Source organism: Gobio gobio (genome assembly GCF_949357685.1).
Source record: "Gobio gobio genome assembly, chromosome: 21".
NCBI classification, from domain to species: Eukaryota; Metazoa; Chordata; class Actinopteri; order Cypriniformes; family Gobionidae; genus Gobio; species Gobio gobio.
This window is the reverse complement of record NC_137117.1, coordinates 45470208-45496765: the sequence shown is the minus strand read 5'-3', so window position 1 is coordinate 45496765 and position 26558 is coordinate 45470208. Positions and strand designations below refer to the sequence as shown.

At 40.0% G+C, this 26558-nt stretch overlaps 1 protein-coding gene across 1 annotated transcript in view; it reads left to right on the top strand.

Moving 5' to 3' along the window:
* Positions 1–205: 205 nt before the first annotated feature.
* Positions 206–26558, top strand: part of l1camb (L1 cell adhesion molecule, paralog b) — a gene marked incomplete at both ends in the record, with an annotated part of 42461 nt that continues 16108 nt past the window's right edge. The window contains 11 exons of the mRNA XM_079802080.1: positions 206–326; positions 3722–3824; positions 7216–7385; positions 13134–13259; positions 13359–13529; positions 15871–15985; positions 18156–18340; positions 20046–20177; positions 22506–22649; positions 23434–23545; positions 24062–24222. Of these exons, the coding sequence (XP_079658206.1) occupies positions 206–326; positions 3722–3824; positions 7216–7385; positions 13134–13259; positions 13359–13529; positions 15871–15985; positions 18156–18340; positions 20046–20177; positions 22506–22649; positions 23434–23545; positions 24062–24222 (1540 nt within the window). The remainder of the gene's footprint in view (positions 327–3721; positions 3825–7215; positions 7386–13133; positions 13260–13358; positions 13530–15870; positions 15986–18155; positions 18341–20045; positions 20178–22505; positions 22650–23433; positions 23546–24061; positions 24223–26558) is intronic.

Genomic DNA, 26558 nt, shown 5'->3' with positions numbered 1-26558 from the left:
GTTTGCTGGGATTGGACTGTCATGCTGGAACTGGTTAGGGTTAATTTGTCTGTCCCATCCTTCTGCTCCTCCTCGTGTGTGTGTGTGTGTGTGTGTACAGCTCTCGTCTCAGGACAGCAGAAGTGTGTGTGTCAGACCCTCATCTCCAGCGTGTTGCTCCGGAGGACAGTGTGTTTTGATGCAGTGGCTGCTGGTTTGATGCACGATGCCTCTCGCTCAGCTCCAGCCGGCAGGCAGAAGAGGATGGAACAGGACACATCTTCATCTGCTGCTCCTCTTCCTCAGTGCCATACAGACACAGGGACACATTCAGATCCCTCCGGACTGTAAGTACCTCCCGATCTGGACCTCATCAGAACGAGTCTTGCTAAATGTGTGCTTACTGAGTCAAGCTTATAGCACTTATTCCTCTAATAAGGGTGCAGCTTCACACTTCTTAATACAAAACCATGTATTTGGTTTACATTAATATTGTATTATGTTAAGAAAAACTAATAATATCAAACTTATAATTTGCAACAATTTAGTCAAAAGACCTCACTGTGTCAAAAAGTCTTATTCACTAACCGTGCACATGAACAAGTGAGTGAAACCTGCATGCGAACATTTTAACAAACAAATAATGATTCATCAATAACTTTCATACTAAAATGTATTCTAAATTTGCTACAAAATGTAGGAACAACTCAAACCACACATGCAGAAACACACTCTGGGTGGCCTTACAGACGAAGATGAGATTTAACATCAGCATTGCTCTCTCTCCCATTCATTCATATTCGTTCATATAAATGTAATCTAACCTCGATACTTCATTTGAAGTAGATCAAATATCAGACACAAATGAACCAATGAATGTTTTTCACGGTCACCTTTTCCATGAATGCTGGAAGTGGCTATGAACTTGTAGCACGTGCAAACTCAGAGACGTAGGAGAGCAGGATCCAATTGCAGCTGATTTATTTCAAATAAAGAGAAAAGTTAAACAATACAACGACACATCCAACATGGACAAGACCTGAGAAAGAACAAGAAACCGAAGTAAACAATCAGTAGAAGGGGAACGTGAAACTGACAAAGATGAAAGTACGAAGACTGAATCTATTGCAGTGGATTATAATGTGTGGATGCAAGCTTGTAAAACCCCCTTTTTTTGAGACTGTAACTATCAAGTGCTGATCGATTTGGAGGTGACATTTAAAGTGAAACAGCTAGAGTTAGGATCATCTATGAACCATTTAAAATAAGAGCTGAGCAGGAATTTAAAGAAGTTCAAACCAGTCTAATGGAGGGGGCAACTAATCCACCAAGTCTGCTTGGTATCTGTCTTTTTTCACCATTTAAAGGTGCTGTATGTAAGTTTTTGACTGTACTAAAGCATAACAATACCATATGTTTGCAGATATTTAGGAAACACGCTAAATTCACCTACGTGTTTCTCGAACAAAGCTACAGCCAGTTATTGTGCTTTGAAATGTGCGTTCCGTGTCTGTTTTTGTTTTGGTCTGTTTGACTCCGCCCACTGCCAGTTTACCCAATAGTATTTCAACACCACAGGTTGCCTGTTGGCGGAAAACACAGCGTAAACAAACTGGGTCAGAGATCGCAGAGTCTACCCATCTAAAAATCTCTATGAAGGAGAGCATATTAAAACGCGATATCAACTCATCATAAATCAATAAATCAGCTTACAGGGCCCTATTTTAACAATCTGAGCGAATGGTCTAAAGGTCATGGCGCAGGTGCACTGTGTCCGAATCCACTTTTGCTAGTGTGCCTACAGTCTCTTAATGAGTCTTAATGTGTGTTTTGGGCACAACATGCAATAAACCAATCAGAGTCTCATCTCCCATTCCCTTTAAAAGCCAGTTTCGCTCGCACCATGGCGGATTCACTATTTACATGGATTGAACGCTTCTCCAGAGAGGAGAATTTTTTACTTTATTTTTATTTTTAATATTTACTGCGTGTCCATGTGTGTGTAATAAGCAGAGTGGACATGCGTTGTGCACTGCCTATAGGCTCATATTCAAGCGGCAACCTCCGCTATATGGAAGTGACTTAAACTGCAATTCATGGACTGGCCACTAGAGTCAGGCTCCAGAAGGAGCAGAATCTCATTGAGCTCATGTTAAAATGCCCAACTTTACAGCAGAAAAATATGTTTACACCTGGTTTTGGTCTGTACGGTTAATTTTGCCCTTCATGACGACTTTTGTTTACATTAAAGTTCTGCATAATTAAGGGCGTGGCCACTTTGAGTGACAGGTGGATTGGTGTTCATCAGTCATCACGTCACCTCAGCTCTGCCCACGTCCCGCCTCTTTGCCCATTTTCTGTTATCCGGGAGTGACGCTGCCAAGATTACAACGGCCAGCTCGTCCCTACTTTACGCTTCAAAACTGCTCTTCAGAATCCTATGGGTGACGTCACGGACACTACGTCCATATTTTTTTACAGTCTATGCTCGTATTACTAACACACCCTCTAAATAACACAAAAATACTGTGCTATTGTCTTTAGAGCAGGTGTGTGTTGGTCAATGGTCAGTGTTTTCAGTTCCTCCAATAGCAGCTCCAGCAATGCTCCTGATCACAGCTGGTGTTCAGACCAGATGCCCATGGGGGAACAGATGAGCAGCGCATTTGATATTTAAACAACGTGGAGCTGGACATGAAAATGAGAACATGTCACTCTGAAACTAGCAGAAAACACTTAGCGTCACAGAGAAACAATTCTCTTCAATATTTTGAATTTGGACTGCCTATCCATTTCAATCTTACATACTGCATCTTAAAAGGAAATGACAGAACATCAAAAATCCACAAACAAGACACGAGCACTCATCCTCAGGCAGAGGGATTACAAACGCCAAACGAAGAAGCAGTGAAACTGGCCAACTAAAATACAAAAGGTGCACCAGATGACCGGCGGGAAACAAGTGAAACATACAGTGGCAAAAACATAAATCAACAATACCAGAAACCGCTTTTCTTGAAACCAAGCTGCCAAAACAAGTCGTTTTGTATTCCCTCCTCTTTATTATGTATAACTGAAATGTTTCCAAAATGTATTTATATGCAGGAGAGTAGCTAGATTAGCCAAAAGCCGCAATGAATCTTGATAAGAATGTGTCGAGTTATTTTCATGGTTTGTCTGGTTCTGTTGAACTCATTCTGTCTAATGAGATGGCCTGATCCCTTCTGTGTTAAATGTGTGGCCTCAGCGACCGAATCCATTGAGCTTTAGATTTGACATGAATCTGTTTCTCTGTAGGATGCTGTCTCACATGGATAGAAATGCCTCACAGTCAATGCTTGTGCATGTCTAACCCTGTTCTCGCTCTCTCTCTCTCTCTCTCTCTGCAACCCCTGCTTCCTTCTGCTGCTCTTTTAGACACATATAGCAACCGTAAGTACATCGACTTCCTCTTCACGCACTCCTTTATTTCTGGCTCTGTGTGTCTTACGGCTGAGTTTTTACATTAAAACTTCTACAAAATGATTTTTCCTGTGCTATGAGATGGTAATCATTTGTGTAATCATACTGACAAACAAGTGATAACCTTTTTTTTTAATTCAAAAGTGTTAGAAGAAACAATGGACTCAATGAGAAAATAGCAGTTGTGCAATATTTCAGGAGCATGTACAGTCAGAAGTAACTGGTGTGAAATAAACCTTTACTCATTGATATGATGTTCGACAACAATGATTCCCCCCAGTCAAAGAAGCCCCAAAGATCACAACTCAGCCCGAGTCTCAAACCGCTTTCTCTCTGGATGACGTGGACCTGGCCTGCGAGGCGACTGGAAACCCGACGCCCAGGTGAGCGTGAGCTAAACCACTGCTTCTTCAGCACTTTCTCATCAGATCATTAGCAGAACTCAACTGCTGTGTCAGATAAATGCAAAATGTGCAGTACTGTGGATTACCGGGACGCCGCTTTATAATCCCTTATAATCCCTGATAATTCATCAGATCAGAATATCATGAGAAAAACGATCTTCCCCAGCTAACAGGAAACGCTTGGCAAGGTTCTCTCAAAGTTATTCTTCCAGTAAAGTTAAGCAATGTTTGTTCAACATGATCTGGTCTTTAATAATGTTCTCAAAAGGTTAGCACAAAAACTTTATTTATACATTGCTTTTAGAAGGTTTTTTAAATGTCCTCATAATGTTGTTAGTACAATATTCTTGGAACATTCTTTAAACATTTAGAATGACAATAACTTCAAATGATTAAGGTTGTGTTTGCTCTTTTAAACATTTACATTTATGCATTTGGCAGACGCTTTTATCCAAAGCGACTTACATAGCATTCAAGGTACACATTTTTAAAAAAAAATTTAAAGAACATCCTTGGATTTTTTTCTATTTCCTAATGTTTCCTAATGTCCTAATTCCTAATTTGTGTCTTAAATGTATGTAAAGGTTATCAAGTGGTAGAATTAAACACTTTCAAAACATTGTTCATGATATCCGCATATACTGTCATTAGTGTTTGATGAATGTTCTCATTATGTCGGCAGAAAACATCCTTTGAACAACAATCTTCAAACGTCCTTTAAATATAAAAGATCACTACATTTTTGGCTCAAAAATGTCTTAAAGGTCCCATGGCATGACATTTTCATTTTATGAGGTATTTCAACATTAATATGAGTTCCCCTAGCCTGAATATTGTCCCCAAGTGGATAGAAATGTTGATCGGTGTAAACCCGAGTTCTGGCTGTCTCTCTGCCTTTGAGAAAATGACAGGCCAGACGAGCCAATCCTGAAGTCTCCTGTTATGACATCAGAGCAGGAACGGTTTCCTCCCTTTCCTCCGCCCAGAGAATCTGCCACGCCCATGCAAACGCTCCAGAGATCATGGCTTGTGAACGAGTGAACGCTGGCAGTTTCTCAGTGTTTGGATGTACAAATGAAAACAGAAGTCTTTTTTCAGTTCCTTCTGATCTGTGATCAGTGATTTCTTATGTGTAGCTAATTATTTATTATTTGTGGACACGCAGCGGCTTCTCTCTCTCCAGACAGAACGGTGTTTTCGTGTTTTCTATCTTGTGAGTCAGTGTTTTTGTACGTCCTCGTCGCGTCTATCTGTTCTTAAATGTGCATACAGTCGGGAGTTTCTGCTCAACATCAGCAGTCACATCTTTAGAGATAAACCTCACGCATGCCGAAGCTCGGCCTTCAACATCCCCGACCCCCAGTACTGCATCTGCCCACAGCGGAGGAGCCAAACGCGGCGTGAGATTAAGCAGAAGGGGGGTAAGCGTGAGGGTATCCGGCTAGGCTAGCCAGCTTTCCCCACAATAAACTGGATTACATTCGATTACTGCTGTTGTGTCTTTGTTTGCGCTGTGTAACGTTACTCAATGCGCGTCACTGACGCTTTTCATATGATTGGAACATATCTAGAAATAATGCTTTAATCAAACTTACTAACTCGTTCATCTCGACAGCTGTAATGGTACATTGCATGTGTTACAAAGTTGGTAGAATAATGATGAAGACGGACTCGGTGTGACTGGGACTCGTGTTTATTCAGAACTCTCAGATACAAACACAATAAACTCGCGCTGAGAGACAGTGCTCTCACAACTCAGTAGTTACTATAAATAACTTTGTTAGCAATCGCTCCGTCTCCGTGATGTCCGGTTCGCGAACGAATCATTCTTTTGAATCGGTTCTTTTTAGTGAACTGAACCAGTTCACCAAATCAGACTGAATCGTTCTAAACGGTTCGCGTCTCGAGTCAGCGCTGATCCATAATTTAGATCCCAAAACCTCGTAGACCTCGTTAAACCACGCCCCCTCCGCTCATTTCAAATGCAAAGATGTCAGCCAATCACAACAGTGGGCGTTTTTACTGAAGTCTCACATCAGACACGTCTCTTGATGCAGGGCATTCAGCCACAGGGCAAACAGCAGTATAGACAAAATGCCTTTTATTTCTAAATTATGACATTTTATGATGTAAAAGTCATACTAACAATTTAAGTACACCTCAGGAAACACTATAAAATAATAGAAAAATGCCATGCCATGGGACCTTTAAGGTTGGATGTTACACAAAACCCAAAAATGTTAAGCAAAACCCCCCGTTTCATGAACAGCGCTCAGTGTGACCATTAGTGACGACGACACCTGAAGTTGCAAACAGAATCACTGAAGTGGAACAAACTATTAGCAGCGCATGCTAGCTCCGGCTAGCTCTGTCAAATAATGACTAAACCTCGCAGTAGAGAAATTACCGTATAGACAGAATGAGAACTCGCAGGCAATCTTTTACTGTCTATGAGGCAATTTATTAAAATAAATAAATACTATTTACTACAAAATGACAAAACAATTAATAAAAATACTTACCAAAAGTTGCTCCTGCTCACGCTCTCCGTCTCTGCAAGATTCGGGGATTCAGATTTCACTTTGCACAACTACTAGAAGACTTACAACTGTCAGACAGGTTGCTCACGTTACATCTACATCGGCAAGCTCAGTCTGAGGCTGCACAGTACATCAGCCATCAGGAAGTGATTCTAATTCTTCTAATTGACTTCACTTTTCTGCGTTGAAGTCTATGGTGTCCAAGTCGCTGTGTCCATTTCTTTTACTGTCTACGCCTGCAGCACTCCTCTCAGAAACTGAAGCCTCTCATTTTTATGTTCTTAGAATGCTACAAATCAACATTCTTGATAAAAATTAAGTTGAAAGAATGCTTCAGAAAAATCATACTAACATTAAACAAAAAAACATTTCTTTAACATCAAGAAAACTGGACATTTCCACTAACCAAAGCTTGTTTGGAAATAATGAATAATTGTTGGGGATTTGTGTCCCTTTCTAACATCTCTCTACTCATAATCTCTCTGTCATCACTATATTCACAGTTGTTGTCAGCTTTTGTAATAGATGTGTGTGATTCCCTCAGTTATCCTCGGTGTGAAAAGATGGTTCTCAAAATCATACAGTCACTGATGGACAACTGAACTTAAACCTGACACCCCCAAATTATAAATCAAGCATATGCAAACGTTTGATGTGTAAATTCAGTGTTTTTGACATGTGACTATATGGAAACATCTATTATAGCTTATTCAAGGCAGTAGATTTTGAGGCACTGTATGTATTCCTTTATGTTTTCTCTCTCTCCATCTGTCTGTCTTTATTTGCTGTAGTTTTAAGATGTTCTTTCTGTTTTTGTGTCACATGGACAGTTTCCGTTGGGTCAAAGATGGCAGGCAGTTTGGGGAGGTTCTGCTGGAGTCTGGAAGCCTGACAGCGGGTCCAGATGAGGAGCTGAGAGCGTATCAGGGCTCGTACCGCTGCTATGTGGCGAACGAGCTGGGAACGGCCGTCTCAGACCTGGTGCACCTGATCACAGAGTGTGAGTCTGTCCTCAAACACGGCACTGTCTCACTGGCTCAGAATAACTGAGTGCTCTTAATGTTTGTTACTGTCTCTGCAGATGGTTTTCTGTGCATTATATGCAACATTTTTGTGTTTTGTATGTCGAGTATTGATGTCTGTGCATCACTAGATGATGGTAGAATCTCAGCAGCTGCTTTACTATTCTTTACCATCTACAAACAATTATGAATTTAAAATAAGATATTGAAGTCTTAAATACTGCTAAGAATATTATAGTTTGACTAATGTAAAAACAGCTTATTTTATTTACTTGACTTGGCTAGATCAGATATTTGAATATGAATATACAAAGCTAATGAAACACTGATCACCATCATGGTGACTTCAAACAATTACAGTACTGAACAATATAGTTTCTTACAGTGGCATGATTAAAGACAACTTTATAATGTGAATTGACAGTAAAAGAAGAGCAGTAACACGGCTGTGATGTCAGCATCATTCTGCTGTTGATTCACAATCATTCAGTAATTCATAAGAAAATGACCCAGCATGCATTGATTTCACTGTAAATTTCTGACTACAGTCATTTATTGTAATAATACTGTTTAATTCCGTAAATAACTGGCAATTGTTTACACATTTGACACATGGGAAAAGTAGTAGGTCATCCCTACTACATTTCCCATGTGTCAGATGTGCAGCACACTGCTTTCAGTCACTGATTTGGGTGTTTTAAAAGCATAAACATAAAATTACATACACAAAAGCAAGCATACCAAACTATATAACAATATAACAACGAACACAATATACAAACTAAGACTCAACATGTAAACAAGTCAACAGCATAGCTCAGAATACATTGGCATGTGTGCGATCCACTGATTCAAACCTTCTGTGTGTGGACAAATACAATGTCCGACCAAGCAATCTCTGCTTGAGTGTTGGAATGAACAGCGACGACCATTGCTCTGTCAGGACCACTGTCATCAAAGATGAGTGATAATTATCACACAGTTTGGATTGGCGGTATGGATCTGTTCTGGGAAAGAACTCCCTGTCCATCCATGAAGCCCAGCATGGATAAGAGCATTGTTTTAATGATACAATCAATCAAGCAGTTACTTAATGTCAGTGTGTACAGCATGTATGTGGGTAAAGTTGGGTATACATATAGTGGTTGTATAATTCGTCATTAATTATTCATTCTTTAACCAATTTGAGTTATTAATTTGTTATGTGGGGAAATTGACAATTATGAAACTTGTGAGGTTTTGTTTGAATTATAACAATGCGGTGTAATGACAGTGTTTATCACTGCATATAATGCACAGTATACAGTAAGCTGTACACTAGTATTGCTTTCAAACACATGTCTGGATTCTGGAATCTAATCTAAAGCATGAATGTTGCCTAGAGTATATGGCAAATGTCACTACTGACATCCCAGCAGGCACAGATGTTGGATTTTGGTTGAAAATGAAAGTTGGGTTGGTGTCTAAATCCAACGTTTGTTTGACGTCAAGCTCCAACGTTGGGCAGACGCCGAATTTTGGTTGGAATAAACACCAAAAAAAAAAACTGTAAAAAAAAAGAAAAAAAAAGGGTGAAATGCATGGCAGTACACTTAATACCAGCTTCATTTATCACTAACCACATTGACTTTATTTCTGACATATCAGACTGTCTATCATGTTCTTATTGAGAATTACAGAGGTGTAGATGTTTTATTGAAAATAATAAAGTTTGAATTCACCATTATGGAGATCAGTGTTTGCTTTAGTTGGGCAGTTTGACTCTTGACCTTTTAACATTAGTTTTTCTCTTGCTGCTGTAACTGTGTTTTGTTATGGCAAGAACTGAAAGAGAAATTGTGTTCAGATGATAAAAATAATAATAATACATTTTATTTAAAGGTGCCTCTCTAGGCACTCGAAGACACCGTATAGCACATAAAAACAATAAGAAACAGATAAGAAAAGACAATGTAGATGATTAAGTGGGGTATGCTATTCTGAATAGGTGAGTTTTTAGTCTTGATTTGAAGAGTGTGAGAGAGTCCAGGTTCCTAAGGTCCAGTGGGAGTGAGTTCCAGAGTTCCTGCTCCCCATGGTGACAAGGCAGGCAGGAGGGAAAGAGAGATGGACAGAGGAAGCAGATCTGAGGGAACGGGAAGGGTTCGCGATGTGGAAGAGTTGGGACAGATAAGGAGGGGAAAGGTTGTGGATGGCCTTGAACATAAACAGGAGGATTTTGAAGTCTATGCAGAGTTTGACGAGAGTTTGTTCACGAGCCAGTGGAGTAGCTGCAGAACAAGGGTGATGTGGTGGATGGAGGGGGTTTGGGTGATGAGGTGGATGGAGGGGGTTTGGGTGATGTGGTGGATGGAGGGGGTTTGGGTGATGTGGTGGATGGAGGGGGTTTGGGTGATGAGGTGGATGGAGGGGGTTTGGGTGATGAGGTGGATGGAGGGGGTTTGGGTGATGTGGTGGATGGAGGGGGTTTGGGTGATGAGGTGGATGGAGGGGGTTCGGGTGATGTGGTGGATGGAGGGGGTTCGGGTGATGAGGTGGATGGAGGGGGTTCGGGTGATGAGGTGGATGGAGGGGGTTCGGGTGATGAGGTGGATGGAGGGGGTTCGGGTGATGTGGTGGATGGAGGGGGTTCGTGTGATGTGGTGGATTGAGGGGGTTCGGGTGATGAGGTGGATGGAGGGGGTTCGGGTGATGTGGTGGATGGAGGGGGTTCGGGTGATGAGGTGGATGGAGGGGGTTCGGGTGATGAGGTGGATGGAGGGGGTTCGGGTGATGTGGTGGATGGAGGGGGTTCGGGTGATGTGGTGGATGGAGGGGGTTCGGGTGATGAGGTGGATGGAGGGGGTTCGGGTGATGTGGTGGATGGAGGGGGTTCGGGTGATGTGGTGGATGGAGGGGGTTCGGGTGATGAGGTGGATGGAGGGGGTTCGGGTGATGTGGTGGATGGAGGGGGTTCGGGTGATGTGGTGGATGGAGGGGGTTCGGGTGATGTGGTGGATGGAGGGGGTTCGGGTGATGTGGTGGATGGAGGGGGTTCGGGTGATGTGGTGGATGGAGGGGGTTCGAGTGATGAGGTGGATGGAGGGGGTTCGGGTGATGTGGTGGATGGAGGGGGTTCGGGTGATGTGGTGGATGGAGGGGGTTCGGGTGATGTGGTGGATGGAGGGGGTTCGGGTGATGTGGTGGATGGAGGGGGTTCGGGTGATGTGGTGGATGGAGGGGGTTCGGGTGATGTGGTGGATGGAGGGGGTTCGGGTGATGAGGTGGATGGAGGGGGTTCGGGTGATGAGGTGGATGGAGGGGGTTCGGGTGATGAGGTGGATGGAGGGGGTTCGGGTGATGAGGTGGATGGAGGGGGTTTGGGTGATGAGGTGGATGGAGGGGGTTCGGGTGATGAGGTGGATGGAGGGGGTTTGGGTGATGAGGTGGATGGAGGGGGTTCGGGTGATGAGGTGGATGGAGGGGGTTCGGGTGATGAGGTGGATGGAGGGGGTTTGGGTGATGAGGTGGATGGAGGGGGTTCGGGTGATGAGGTGGATGGAGGGGGTTCGGGTGATGGTTCGAGCTGCAGAGTTCTGAACCAGTTGAAGTTTTCTGAGGTATTTGTTAGGTAGACCGAAGAGAAGAGAGTTACAGTAGTCGAAAATTTTCTACATTTTCAACTAAATATCCAAATAAATCTAATTAGTGAACTAAAAGAACCATATAAACTAAATTACTGATCTAAAGCCCACACTATCACTGTATGATAATTGAAATGAGCTGATGACATCACCGCTTTCTCCGGAGCCGCTGTACAGCCAAATAAAATTCTGTTGCATTATTCTCCTGTTTAACACTGTGAAGCTGCTTTGAAACAATCTGCATTTTAAAAAGCGCTATATAAATAAAGTTGACTTGATGCGGGAGGTGACAAGGCTGTGGGGAGAAAGGGAGAGGCGGAGGCGATTAATATTGCGCAAGTGGAAATATGCAGACCGGGTGATGTTATTGATATGTGATTGGAAAGATAATGTGCTGTCGATGATGACACCCAGACTCTTAACCTGGGGGAGGGGGAGACAGAGGAGTGGTTGATGAGGGAAAAACTGTCAGCTTTTGAGAGGATTGGTTTAGGGCCAATAAGAAGAAATGCTGTTTTATCACTGTTTAGTTTGAGGAAGTTGGAGGAGAACCAGAATTTGAGCTCTGTGAGGCAATCGATAATGGAGGAAGGTGGGAGGATGGAATTGGGTTTGCTGGAGAGGTAGAGCTGGGTGTCATCCGCGTAGCAATGGAAGTGGATGATGTATTTGTAGAGGATATTGCCAAGAGGAAGGAGGTAGATGATGAAGAGAAGAGGCCCCAGGACAGAGCCCTGGGGCACACCAGTGGTAAGGGAGACATCAGCTGTTTGATAATGATAAAGATATGATCATCATGTAGTGATTGATCCAATGATCTAGTTCAGAGTCTATTATTTGTAAAAAATGCTTTAAAGATACACGCAGAAATTAAAGAATCAGCATATGAATCTAAATAACGGTGACATGCTTCATGCCGCAATGCATTCTGGGTGCATCATACACAAAACTCATGGCTCCCAGAATGCATTGTGGCATTAAGCACGTCACCATTGTTAAGATTCATATGCTGATTCTTGAGGTCTGAGGGAGTCTAACAGATGCTGGAGGTTGTAATGTGTGGTGGACGATGTAGAGTTACAGGCTTCCTATAATTAATAATATGAAATGTTCATGTATCAAAAGGTTAGATTCTGGAAGACATCAGTGAAAAAGACCACTATATGATGATCATATCTTTATCATCAAGTAAAACAACATCATCTGATCACATTTTCTTTTGCTTCTTGCCATAACAAATATGATTGCAACTAATGTTAAAGGGTCAAGAGCCCAACTAAAGCAAACACTGATCGCCATAATGGTAACGTTATTTTCAATAAAACATCAACATCTAAACCTCTGTTAATTCTCAATAAGAGCTTCTGTAGACGTCTGACAGAAATAAAGTCAGTATGGTTAATAATGTGTGAAGCTGGTAAGGCTGAGTTGTTTAATCCTCCTCTGCTGAGATCTTCAGAGATTTAATGTGCTGCCATACATTTCACCCTTTTAACGATTTTTTTTTTACAGTGCGGCGTTTATTCCAACCAAAATTCAACGTCTGTCTGACGTTGGAGCTTGACGTCAAACAAACGTTGGGTTTAGACATCAACTCGACTCTAATTTTCCACCAAAATATAACATCTGACTGCGTTATAAAATCCCAGCAGGCACAGCACGTCAGGAAGACATTAGACTCCAACTAATCCAAAGTCTTCCTGACGTACTGTGCCTGCTGGGATTTCATTCAAGTGAATAAAGGATCTGTGTTATCTGGACAGCATTACATAAGGCCAAATCACACTGCACCGACAGACGCAGATCAGTGTCAACAGTCATCAGATTACAGTACGTCACTTCCCAGACATTCAAAGACCTGACTAACGCAGATTCAACACGGTCAGTCAGCGGAAAACGAGAGTTGTCCAATTGTGTCAGGAGTAACACACTGATCTGACAAAACCTGTCAAGTGTCTGTGTCCATCCGTCGGTGCAGTGCTGGTTGGCCTTTAGAAAGTGGACGAGGTCATATCGCTATCTTGATACCCTTCGGATCAATAGTGGGTTGAATAAACACTGAACATTGTATACATAGACACATTAAAGTGTTGTATTTCACAGCCATTCCAACCTTGGCCAAAGAGAGGAAGCAGAAACGAAAACCGTTTGAGGAGGGAGAAAGCACAGTCCTCTACTGTAACCCCCCGAAGAGCTCCATCGCTCCCAAAATACACTGGATGGACAAGCGTACGTTTCCTATTGAATCTAACTCTGCCAAACTAAATTGCCCTGCATAACACTTGAATTGATCAAACTGACTCCCATTCCTGTCTTTCTCTTTGTTAGAGTTGCACCACATTCCTCTGAGTGAGCGGGTGACCATGGGTCTGGACGGAAACCTGTACTTCGCCAACTTACTAGACAATGACAGCAGAGAAGACTACACCTGCAATGCCCACTACATCAGTGCCAGCGTCATCCTGCCTAAAGAGTCCATCGCCATCAGCGTCACACGCTGTGAGTGAACCTTCTTCTGCCAGTGACATTACATAACTCAACCAGGGCTCGCTCTGCATGTCAATGTGCAGAGAAACTAAACCCAGGGATGCAGAACAAAAACATAGCATTGAAAAATAGCATTCCAGGATACATTATGGCAAAATGTCAAATAAAAAAGCCATTAGCAGTATAAATTATAATGTAATAAAATCGTTGACCAATAGGTGGCGCCAAATTCATATGGCATTATTGGGGGGTTATAATAATAGTACATATACAGTTTCATTAAGGTTCAACCTCTTTTCAAAACCTTTCCATTCAATTTGTTGACTCATTACATGAGAACGATAACTTTTGCCCAGCATGGGCTGAAAATGATTTGAGCCACATGTGGTGAAGATCTGATGAAGACTGTAGGAGGAGTTCGAAAAACTACTTCAATTCAATGCAGACAGTCAATATGGCAGAGCAGAAATGGGGCCATTGTTCTCGGCGAGACCCCAGATGAAAAGTTAAGATGCGCTTTCTGCACTTTATCTCAGTCGCTGGGAACTGGAGCGCATCACAAATTAAACTTAGCCTACACCTGCCTCATATACATGAAAAATATAACTATAGAAAGCTTGAAATGTGTGCTTTTAAACGAATCAATTTATATCGAAAACAGATATTTTCTGATTATGTAATCCATATGAAAAGTGCCTATGTCGCATCCACTTTTGCAGAGATGCAACCTAGCTGACTAATGAATGAATGAACATCCCAAGCTGAATAATAGACCGTAATAATCATGACAGTTCAACATTTGTTTCGGATTTGCGTGTGTTTTTGTCACATTATTCTTATCGCTTGAGATAAGCCTACTTCGAATGTTAATGTCCTCTCAGCCTTGTCGACAAACATACTGCTGTTCTCTACTAATAGTCAATGAATTGATTATTTTAATTATTTTAATGTGATGGCACTGTGTTCTGTAGTGTACATACATTTCAGCATCTGATTCCGCTCCGTCTCAAGCCAAAATAAACACCACGAGGCGTGAATGTTTTTATTTTGCCTCTAGAGGGCGCTCTTGTACTGTGTGATGACCGTACATCAGTCGCTCCAGCAATGGACGCAACCGGGAGAAACTTTCGTTGTGGAGTATTGCGATAACCGATAGTTTCAGAAATTGGCTATTGGTGCAAATGAATCGGCAAAACCGATAAATCTTTTGGCCTCTGCTCACGATTCCCTCAGCATGGGGACAGGAGAGCTGTCAGTCGAGACCTGAGGAAACTCTTGCGTTACTTATTTGAAAACTTATTTGTAACTCAGATATTTTGTTGTAAATGTACATTACTATGCTAGTTACTTGTATTGTGTTACCCCAAACACTGCTGATATCTTAATTCTTGAACTTTTTCCTCAACTAAAAAGGCTGAACATGTTTACAGAAAAGAAAAGATTTAGTCTAAATTCTTTAGTCCTGCGTCTCCTGATGGCCAGTCCAACATACGTTTTACAGATATAAAAATGTAGATTTCATTAATATATAATGTTGATATACCAACCTATTAATGTACTTAAATTAGTCTTGATGAATCAAAGCTCATCACAAAGTTGATTTTCCAGATAAAATAGACTGAGCTAAATATATATATATATATATTATTTTGAAGGCGCAAACAAATACAAATCATGTTAACACACATGACACTAAAATAACTCAATAAACATGAGTTTAACAACATGAGATTGTCCTTATACTGTCGTTAAATGGTAAGAAGAAAGTTATTTCAATGAAAAACCATCAAATGTAAGTGTCACACAGGGAATTCTGGGTGTCAATTTGCGTTTTTCACTGTAAACAGTATTTTACTGTAAAATGATATGAAATATCTGTTAGCTTGATTACAGTTGTAGCATCCCATAGCATCAGGGACTGATTTCATTTGGCTTGTTTCCTCATCTGTACACCCTATTCATATCTGTCAGATAATCAGAATTATGTCCTTCACAGTTTAAGTTATTAGCTGCTGAAATCTGAATGGCTGCCATTTTATACGTTGTTATTATATTGAAAAACTTGTACAACATCCTAAATGTTAATTTCCTTGATTAAATGCTTGAGTCAGCTACAGTTGTACAGTTTGGCAAAATGTCTTAATGCAGTCGCATCGTTCCCAGTGCATGATGGGTGTTGACGTTTCCCTTAATTTTTTTGCAAAAGGGAAACCAAGAAAGCATTCTCCTCAGCTTTCTCTAGTCATGTGGCAAGCAGGGTTACACACACGTGCAATTACATAGTCTTCATGTGGAAATAAAGCTTGTTTTTAGAAATGACTAAAACTTGACTGGTGTTCTCCTGTGTTCACAGCAAATTCAGTGGTGAAGAGCCGGCGGCCCCAGCTGCTCCAGCCCACTGGAGATCGCAGCTCTTATCTGGTGCTCCGGGGCCAAACGCTGACTCTAGAGTGCATCCCAGAGGGCCTGTGAGTGTTCGGCCGGTCTCTTATCATGCCTGCTGTGTTTAAACAAACTACCACTCGCAAAAACAGTGGCACGCTCTCGTGTTACGATCTGTTGTGTTGTAGCATGACTCGCATTAATAAAGCAATTCGGATTTTCTTATGTTTTACAGCTAATTATTAGACTAGTACACTCTCAGAAAAAAAAAGGTACAGTGGAGGTACAATTTTGTTCCTTGGGGGTATAACCGTACCTTTAAAGGTACACAGTTGGTACTTGTGTATGACGAGAGAAACTCATATCTTCAAAAAATTAAAATATTAACATTTGTGTTTCAAAGATGAACAAAAGTGTTATAGGTTTTGAGTGACACAAGGGTGAGTAAATGCTGACAGAATTGGTGAACTAACCCTTTAAATGTTCTTCGTCAAAGCTTTGTCAAGCCAACATCAAAGTTGGTCTTGACTAGTTATTAAGGATTCTTGTGAACTACTACTACCATTATTACAACCCCAAATCAGAAAAAGTTGGGACAGTATGGAAAACGCAAAAAAAAAGAAAAAAAAAGAAGTGATTTCTAAATTTACTTTGACTTGTATTTCATTGCAGACAATATGAACACAAAATATTTCATGTTTTGTCTGGTCAACTTCATGTCATTTGTAAATATGCATCCTTTCCTGTCATTCAGACCTGCAACACATTTCAAAGAAAGTCAGGGAGCAATTTAGGGCTAGAAATTAGGTAAAATTGTTAAATAATGATGTGATTTGAAACAGGTGATGTCAACAGGTGATTGTAATTATGATTTGGTACAAAAGCAGCATCCAAGAAAGGTATAATCCTTTAGGAGCAAAGATGGGCCGAGGATCGCCAGTTTGCCAACAAATACGAGAGAAAATTATTGAAATGTTTAAAAACAATGTTCCTCAAAGAAAGATAGGAAGAGATTTGGATATTTCACATTCAACAGTGCAGAACATAATTAAAAGATTCAAGGAATCTGGAGGAATTTCAGTGTGTAAAGGACAAGGGCGCAAGCCTAAGCTGAACAACCGTGATCTCCGATCCCTCAGGCGGCACTGCATCAAGAATCGTCATCATCTAGAAGCCATATCACCACATGGGCTCAGGACTACTTTGGCAAACCTTTGTCAAGTACCACAATACGTAGTTACATCCACAAATGCCAGTTAAAACTGTACTGTGCCAAAAGGAAGCCCTATGTTAACAGTGTCCAGAAGCGCCGTCGACTTCTCTGGGCTCGAGGCATCTGGGATGGACCATCACACAGTGGAAACGTGTACTGTGCTCAGATGAAGCAGTATTTGAGGTATTTTTTGGGAGGAATGGACGCCGTGTGCTCCGGACCAAAGAAGAAAAGGATCATCCAGACTGTTACCAGCAACAAGTCCAAAAGCCAGGGTCTGTCATGGTATGGGGTTGTGTCAGTGCCCTTGGCAAAGGTAACTTGCACTTCTGTGAAGGCACCATTAATGCTGAAAAGTACATAGAGATTTTGGAGCATAATATGCTGCCTTCAAGATGACATCTTTTCCAGGGACGTCCATGCATATTTCAACAAGACAATGCAAAACCACATTCTGCACACATTCTGCAGTCCTGGCTGCGGAGGAAGAGGGTTCGGGTACTTGACTGGCCTGCCTCAGTCCCGACCTGTCTCCAATAGAGAATGTGTGGAAGAGCCCGAACTGTTGCCCACCTTAAGACTTGTTTGCAGGAAGAATGGGACAAAATTACACCTGAAACACTTCATCACTTGGTGTCTTCAGTCCCTAAACGTCTTTTTAAGTGTTGTGAAAAGGAATGGCAACATTACAAAGTGGTAAATGCTTTACTGTCCCAAGTTTTTTTGAAATGTGTTGCAGAGCGAATGACAGGAAAGGATGCATATTTACAAATGACATGAAGTTGACCAGACAAAACATGAAATATTTTGTGTTCATATTGTCTGCAATGAAATACAAGTCAAAGTAAATGTTTTTCTTTTTTTTTGCGTTTTCCATACTGTCCCAACTTTTTCTGATTTGGGGTTGTAGTATTAATGGAGCTTGCAGGTCTCAATAGTTCTTCCTAGCATTGGAAAGGGATCAGTGGGCATCATTTAACTTGCACTAGCAAGAAGTCTTCAAGGATCACTTTGATAAAGGTCTGTTGCTTCCTCTGACTAAGGCCGACTCCAGAAGTGCATTGGGAGCGGGTGGACAGCCCTCTCTCTGCCAGCCGGGTCCGGAAGCTGCACTACGGCCGCTGGCTTCAGATCGACAGTGTGCTGGAGGAGGATGATGGAGACTACATCTGCACTGCCACAAACAGCCAGGGCTCGGTCAAGCATGACTACGCCGTCACAGTCGAGGGTGAGACACGCATTACTATTGTAATAACATTATGTGTAATTGCAAACAGCTTAAACCTAACCCAGCACTATAACCTTAACCATGTCCACCTTATTTTTAACCTAAAAGTAATCCACTTTAAATTTTAGCTTCACAAAAACAGTCCATATGCTGCAAACCGGTACTTGTTGTCATATTATTTTAATTTATTTCCATAATCATAAACACGCCTTTATTATTCTTCAAGGATTGTTTTACCTATAGTGGTTAATGAATATGCTAATGAAATTTAATTACTTCCACACTGAAAAATAAGGTGGATAGGTCAAAAAAAGTTGTTCACCCAAAAATGAAAATGACCCCATGATTTACTGCCCCCTCAAGTCATGTGACTTTCTTCTTTCAGACGAACACAACAGAGTTTTATTAACAAATATCCTGGCTAATCCAAGCGTTATAATGGGAGTGTGCAGATCCTGAGTTTTTGAAGTCCATAAAAGTGCATCTATCCATCATAAAACTGATCCATACGGCTCTAGGGGGTAAATAAAGACCTTCTGAAGCGAATTGATGGGTTTGTGTAAGAAAGATAAACATATTTATAACTTTATAAACTATAATCACTGGTAACCTGTGACCCGACACATGACGTGTTGATGAACACAGAAGCACAGAGGATAGAGCAAAACAAAACACCGGTCACGAATTAGAAGTCTAAAGGGAGTATTTTTAAAGAGAAATGTGGGAGGAGCTTGAGTTTTTTTGTTTTGAATCGCGAGAGGCGTCTACTCTCACCCGAGCTTACGATACTCCATCATACGACATGCATGGGGTCAGAGGTCACTCTTCCACCGGAACTAGACTGTGGCCGTTAACGGAAGCTAGTGTTTATAGTTTATAAAGTTATAAAACCCCATCGATTCGTTTCCGAGGGCCTTTATTAACCCCCGGAGCCGAATGGATTACTTTCCCGATGGATGGATCTACTTTTTTGGGCTTAAAAATAAATAGTACCATTCTATCCCATTATAAAGCTTGGAAGCGTCAGGGTAATTATTAATATAACTCCGATTGTATTCACCTGAAAGAAGAAAGTCATATGACTTGAGGGGGAGTAAATCATGGGCTAATTTTCATTTTTGGGTGAACTAACTCTTTAATAATACTCAATATTCATAACAATGCAGGTATGATAACAAAAAGAAGTACATATATACTGTATATAATACATATGTAATAATCCCATGCAGTGTGCTCAGTTGGATATTGCTCATTTTGGCAAATAGGTCATCCGAGTATTCACAGTATAGGAAAATGTGCAAATGTGTACAATATCCATTCTGTTTATCAGTGCTGTGCACAGACAACTTACATTTGACATCTGGAAGTGTTTGGCCGTAACAACTAATACTTCCAGATTTTACATTATATAATATAATGTCAAATATGTTTTTTACAACCCCAAGATGCTCTAAGAGTATAGGGCTATAACACTTAATCAAATGTTAAAAAATAATGAGTGTGCTGTAACAAATAAACTACAAACGCTGATAAATACAGTGGGATTAAAATAGTTTATTTAGAAACGGTGGGTGCAGGAAATGAAAATAACAGAACAGAATGAAGTCTAACTTGTTTTAATACCCTCTACACTGACTAAGGCAATCAAAGAGACGTCTTCAGTATCACTGACACCCTGGTTTTGAATGGTTTTGATTGTTTGCAGCTGCTCCTTACTGGACCAAGTGGCCTGAGGACCACATGTACGCCCCAGGAGAGACTGTGAGACTGCACTGTCAGGCTGATGGGATACCAACCCCAAACGTCACATGGAGTATCAATGGAGTTCCTATCGCAGGTACACCACAGGCCAGAGCTCCGTCTTATCTCTTATCTTACTAACCATTTGAATTGAACCATTACTAATTCAGTTCAGTTCAGTTATTTCATCAATTATACAACCAAGTCAATTAATCTATAAAGTAGCTCTGCAGAAAACAGTGATGTCATTGTCCTGCTCAGTTCAGGTCTCATAGTGTCAGCCCAGATCTGGTACATGTGGATTCAATGCGTACCAGATGTGGGTGGGGTTTGGGCCGACACTATGTTGCTGTCTGGGATCCGATTGGTGAATTGTGTTATATAGCCATTTAAATACATTTGAGTTATGTTGAGTTACATCCATTTATATAACGTGCCAAACTTCGGTTCCTTCAAGGCATGGTGGCAATGACACACACCAAGTTTTGACAATGCATTGCAGTGTGTTAGTTGAGCCTATTGGCCACACTGTAAAAAAATTAAATGAAGGTAAATAATCTTAGTACTAATTTCCCCTAGCTTTTTCTTGTTGATTTACTTGTGTAAATAGCAGTTATACAAACTGAAAATATGTTGTCTGTGACACAAAACATTTTTTTAGTTGAGTCAACTCGACATTATTTGTTTTCTGTAGAGGTGCAACTATTCTTTAACAAATCTTTTGTAGTTGAGCCAATTCAAGAAATATTGTCCATTGGAAACAGAAGTTCTTAAGAATTTACAGGTTTAGATGTAGAATTTTTTATTGAAAATAATTTGGTCATCACCATTTTGGTGATGAGCGTTTCCTTTAGTTGGGGAGTTTGACTCTTTCAGTGAGTTTGTGGTGTTTGTAACAGTGTTCAACAAAACACAATGAAAGGGACCAAGATGATCAAATTTTCAGCCTCATAAACTCAAATAAATCCCTAATCTCATTTCTGACCAAAAATGAATATATTTTTATTAATATTTTACCAGCAAAACTTTGTTGCTGCAGAGCAGACATTCTGAATTTAAAATACATAATGTAAAAAAAGTATTTTGGGACACACGGACATCAAGAATCAGTATATGAATCTCAACAATGTTGACATGGGAGCCAACATATTATTAAAATCATGGCTCCCAGCATGCATTGTGGCATGAAACATGTCACCATGGTTGAGATTCATATGCTGATTCTTGATGTCTGTGCTTTTGTGTGTCTAGAGAAATTCCACAATGTTTTTAAAAATCAAAATTCAGAATGACTGATCTGCTGCATAAAAGTTTTGTTGGTAAATATAATAAATTATTCACAAATAATCACTTTCAATCAGAAATAAAGTAGTAAATTACTCCCCTTTATAATGCTTTTATCTAGAACACCTGGTCATTTTTGGTTATGGCTTTTCTTTGCAACAAATTATGTGTTTTGCTAAACACTGTTACAAAGTCCACAAACTCCCATAAAAAGCCAAGAGTACTCAAGGAACTCAAGGAAATGCTCATCACCAAAATGGCCAAACATTTTCAATAAAAATTCTACATCTGAACCTGTTAATTCTTAATAAGAACTTCTGTTTCCAATAGACACAAAATGTTGAATTGGCTCAACTACAAAAGATTTGTTACAGAATAGTTGCACCTCTCCAGAAAACAAATAATGTCGAGTTGACTCAACTAAAAAAAGTTTGTTTGTGTCACAGACTACATATTTTCAGTTCATATAACTGTTATTTACAAAATTTGAGTCAACAAGAAAAAGCCTAAGGGAAATTAGTACTAAGATTTTTTTTTTTTTGTACAAGATTTTTACGATGAGGATTTTTGCTGAACCAACACAACAAAATCAGTCATTTCAACTTTTTTAAGTTGTGTTTTTTACAGTGCAGCTAAATGCTTTCCACCACAAGAAACCGCAAGCTTTCCTCAGTGAGAACAGGCCAGCGCCTGACAGATCCACCGCACTGTTTCCAAATCACTTTCAGGCACACGCTTGCACTGAATCACAGACAAATGTTTGCATCACTACACACCGTATGCCACAACCTGTCAGGAGGAAACACAAACACTAGAAGGGAAAAGACTGTATAACACTAATAATAACAATAATTAAATGTATTTTAATAGTTGCACTCTATGTCACTCTGCGTTTTACTGTTGCTAAACATAAACCCATATTTATCTCAATGAAATAAGTGAGCTTCTGGTAACCAAAAAGTTTTTTTTTTTTTCTGTTAATGCCACCAAACAAGGAAATACATCTTTGTTTTCATGACAAAGAGTGCACAAGAGGCTCTCTTTTATCTGAACAATCTTGCAGTATTTTCAGACAAATGTTTGTCCTTGTAGACCTAACGGCTTCTGTTCACGAGTTTTCCCTGGTCTCTGTGTGTTGTAGAGACGGAAATGGAGCCCAGACGGGCTGTGAGTTCTGGGACTCTGATCCTGGACAGCGTTCAGTACAGCGATACAGCCATCTATCAGTGCGAAGCCACCAATAAACACGGCAATATCCTGGTCAACACACACGTCCATGTTGTTGGTGAGCATAAAATTTGATCAAATGCAGTTTGATTATTAGTGCATACACAGTAAAATCCCCAGTGTTAAATTAACACTGCTCAGAGCACATATGGTCCCACTCTACAGAGTGTTAAAGTAACACTGAATCAGTGTTAAAGTTAGTGAGATAATTAAGAGATTAATTAAGTGATTATTGACCATTAGTGATGAACACCTGATGATAATGAGCAAAATCACTGAAGAAAAGAGAAAAAAGAAAAACACAAGAACTACAACTGACTATTAAAAAGACATTAAATCTCTGAAGATCTCAGCAGCGGAGGATTAAACAACTCCACAAACAGCATTATCAGCTTCACACATTACTAACCAGACTGACTTTATTTCTGTCAGTCGTCTTCAGAGATTTAATGTCTTTTTTATAGTCAGTCGTAGTTCTTGTGTTTTTCTTTTTCTCTTTCCTTCAGTGATTCTACTCATTATCATCAGGTGTTCATCACTAATGGCCAATCATCACTTAATTAATCTCTCAATTATCTAATTAACTTTAACATTGATTCAGTGTTACTTTAACACTCTGTAGAGTGGGACCATATGTGCTCTGAGCAGTGTTAATTTAACACTGGGGATTTTACTGTGTACTCACAACGCTGTAGAAAGGACGGGAATGATGTCACTCCAGAAATGGCCCAAACGATGCTTAAAAAGGAGTGGAACATCCTTTTGTACCTCATTCATGGCAATTACATACTGAGTGTTTTTCGTGAGATGTATAACAGCTGTACCTGTCTTGTGTTGGTCAGAGCTGCCTCCTCAGATCCTGACGGCGGATGGGCTCGCGTACGAAGCCACAGTTGGGAAAACCGTCCTGCTGGAGTGCCGAACCTTCGGTTCCCCGCTGCCCAAAGTCAAGTGGTGAGCATGTGCTGGGTATTTTCCCAACACACTAATCAAGTGTTAATATTCAGTTAAATGAATTGTGATTCTAAATCCTGCTGGGCAGAACTCTATAGCAAGTAGATGTACTGTAAAATGATTATTTTATATTTGTATGATTAAAAAAATCACTTTAAAGACATCTACATCTGGAGAACTTATAACTGAGACAACGGGAACAGAGAACTTAGAGAAAGATGAATGCACTAATAATCCAGCAGCACGAATGGCTTTCTGGGGTTTGCCAGGTGCTCGGATGTGATGTTGTCTTGTGTCTATACCCTTACGGAAAGAAAATATATTTCCCTTTATGTATAATACTATTTTTGTCTTCAGTTCTAAATATTTTTTATGTATCAATATATAGTACATGGTCAACGCATATATTGCAGTATATTGAAAAATATAAGCACTAGTTTCCCATATATGGAAATGTATTACGTAATATTTTGCATTGTTCCGTAAGGGTAATCCAGTGCCACTGAATGTTTGCAGGGAGATTGTAGACGTTGGTCCAGCTCAGGCTAATGCTAAGATGTCTCAGATGACCGATGGAAGTCTTCAGATCAGTAACGTGAGCGAAGAGGACAGCAACAGTTACAACTGCTCAGTGACACACAGCAACAGGAGCATCATTGCTGAGCTGGAGGTCTTGAGTAAGTGTCCAAATCCATCAGAAAATCATCACCGGTGGCATCCCAGGTAGAAGCCACCATCGAAACAATGTTAAATCAATTTTAATGTGTCAACGTTAACCGCACTGAATCAACATCACGTTTGCACCCGCAATTAATGTTGAAATTTCATCCAAAAATCAACAATAGTGGTATTGAATCAGTGTTACAATGTGATGAGGGTTCGACATCATGCTTGCACTCGCAGAAAATAAAACTACAACTGATTCAAAGCCACACAGCCTGAAATCAACTGAAGATAAAAGAAGACAATACATCTGTCAAGATCTCAGCAGAAGCTCTTAATGAGAATTAACAGAGGTTTGGATGTTTTATTGAAAATATTTGGTCACCATTATGGCGATCAGTGTTTCATTTAGTTGGCCAGTTTGACTCTTCACTTTATATGTGACCTTGTGGTTACCAAAACACATAATTTGTTGCAAATAAAGCCACAGATGATCAGATTATATACTTATCAGGATCATAAAGTAGAATAATTCTCCAACCTTTTCACTGACCAAAAGTAGGTATTTATTATCAATAGATTATATTTATAAACAATTTGCAACAAATCTGACCATCTGTCTTCTGACTTTTAAATACTTTTTTTTCCCCACACACACAGACATCAAGAATCAGCATGTGAATCTCAACAATGGTGACATGCTTCATACCGCAATGCATGCTGGGAGTCATGAGTTGTATACTATGGTGGCTCCCAGCATGCATTGTATGTCACCATTGTTGAGATTCATATGCTGATTTTTGTTGTCTGTGTGTTTCTTTTTCCCCCGTAATGTATTTTAAGAATCAAAATTCAGAATGTCTTATCTGTTACAATAATTGCTGGTGAATATCATTTATTAATGACAAACAGCCTCTTTTGGTCAGTGCTGAGATTAGTGAATTATTCTACTTTACGATGCCGAAAACTATATAATATGGTCAACACTTTCTTTTTTTTTGTGTTTTTTTTTTGTTGCAACAAATTATGTGTTTTAATAAATACTGTTACTAAAACCACAAACTCACATGAAAAGCCAAGAGTCAAACTGCCCAAATAAAGGAAACACTAGTCACCATAATGGTGACCAAACATTTTCAATAAGAAAATTCTCAATAAGAGCTTCTGCTGCTGAGATCTTGACAGACTTATTGTCTTCTTTCTCTTCAGTTGATTTCAGGCTGTGTGGCTTTAAGTCTTTATGTTTCATTTTCTGAACCAACATCACATTTAAATAGGGGTGTAACGATTCGTTTTAACAACGATTCGATTCGTATCACGATTTGAGGTTGTCAATACGATTCAAGGACGATATTGGTTCATTTAGAACGATACGATCCGAAACGATTCAGTGACTTGTTACTTGTAACTTTTTAGCCAAAAATTGTGTGACTGAAATAAATATCTGGAGACTGGTCAGTGCAGGTGAAGTTTCCTAGATTCCTGTTGTTTCTTGTAAGGGAATCAGGTATCAATTAATAATGGATATAAACAAACAAGTAAACAACAATTAATGGCAAATGCATTCAAATTTTATTTGAATAAAGTGCAACCAACAGTTTAGGTTGAATTAAAAGGAAGTTAACCTTTTCTGCTCTCAATTTCAATTTTCAATACATTTTCAATAAAAGCACAGTAAGTGCAACCAACATTTCAACAGTAGGTTAACCTGCTACTTCTGCTTTTGTTTTCCAACATAAAAATATTACAATATTAGTATAAAAAATAAAGTGCAACTAACTACTCTTCAGGTTTAATTAATAGTAGGTTTACCTGCTATTTTTGCTGTTGTTTTACAACATTAAAATAATACAAATACAATATTAATATCAAAAATAAAGTGCAACTAACTTCTCTTCAGGTTTAATTAACTGGCTGAACCTGCTACTACTCTCAGTTTAATAAACAAACAATATTTAACAAAGATAAAATGTAACCAACTACTCTTCAATGACTCTACAGATTTCTTTTTCAAAAATATCACCATGATCTGACCGCAGAACACTTCTCTGTGCGTTCACTATGTCGCCAGCAGTACTAAAACTCGCTCTACTGGCACACTGGTCCCAGGAATGCACAGGTAACATTTAGCAAGGGTTGAAAGTACAGGTAAAACGTTACTAACTTAGCTCTTTCTCCTGGTGGCTTGATCATTTCTCGCTCGTTGGCTTCTCCTCTGCCATCCGCTATGTTTTGTTTTCTTAGCGCTGCTGCTGGTGCGTGCGTTGCGATGATGTCACAGATAGGTAGACTTAATCGAGTAACGTTTAACGGCTTTATCATTAAAATTGCTAAGAAAAAATATCCATAT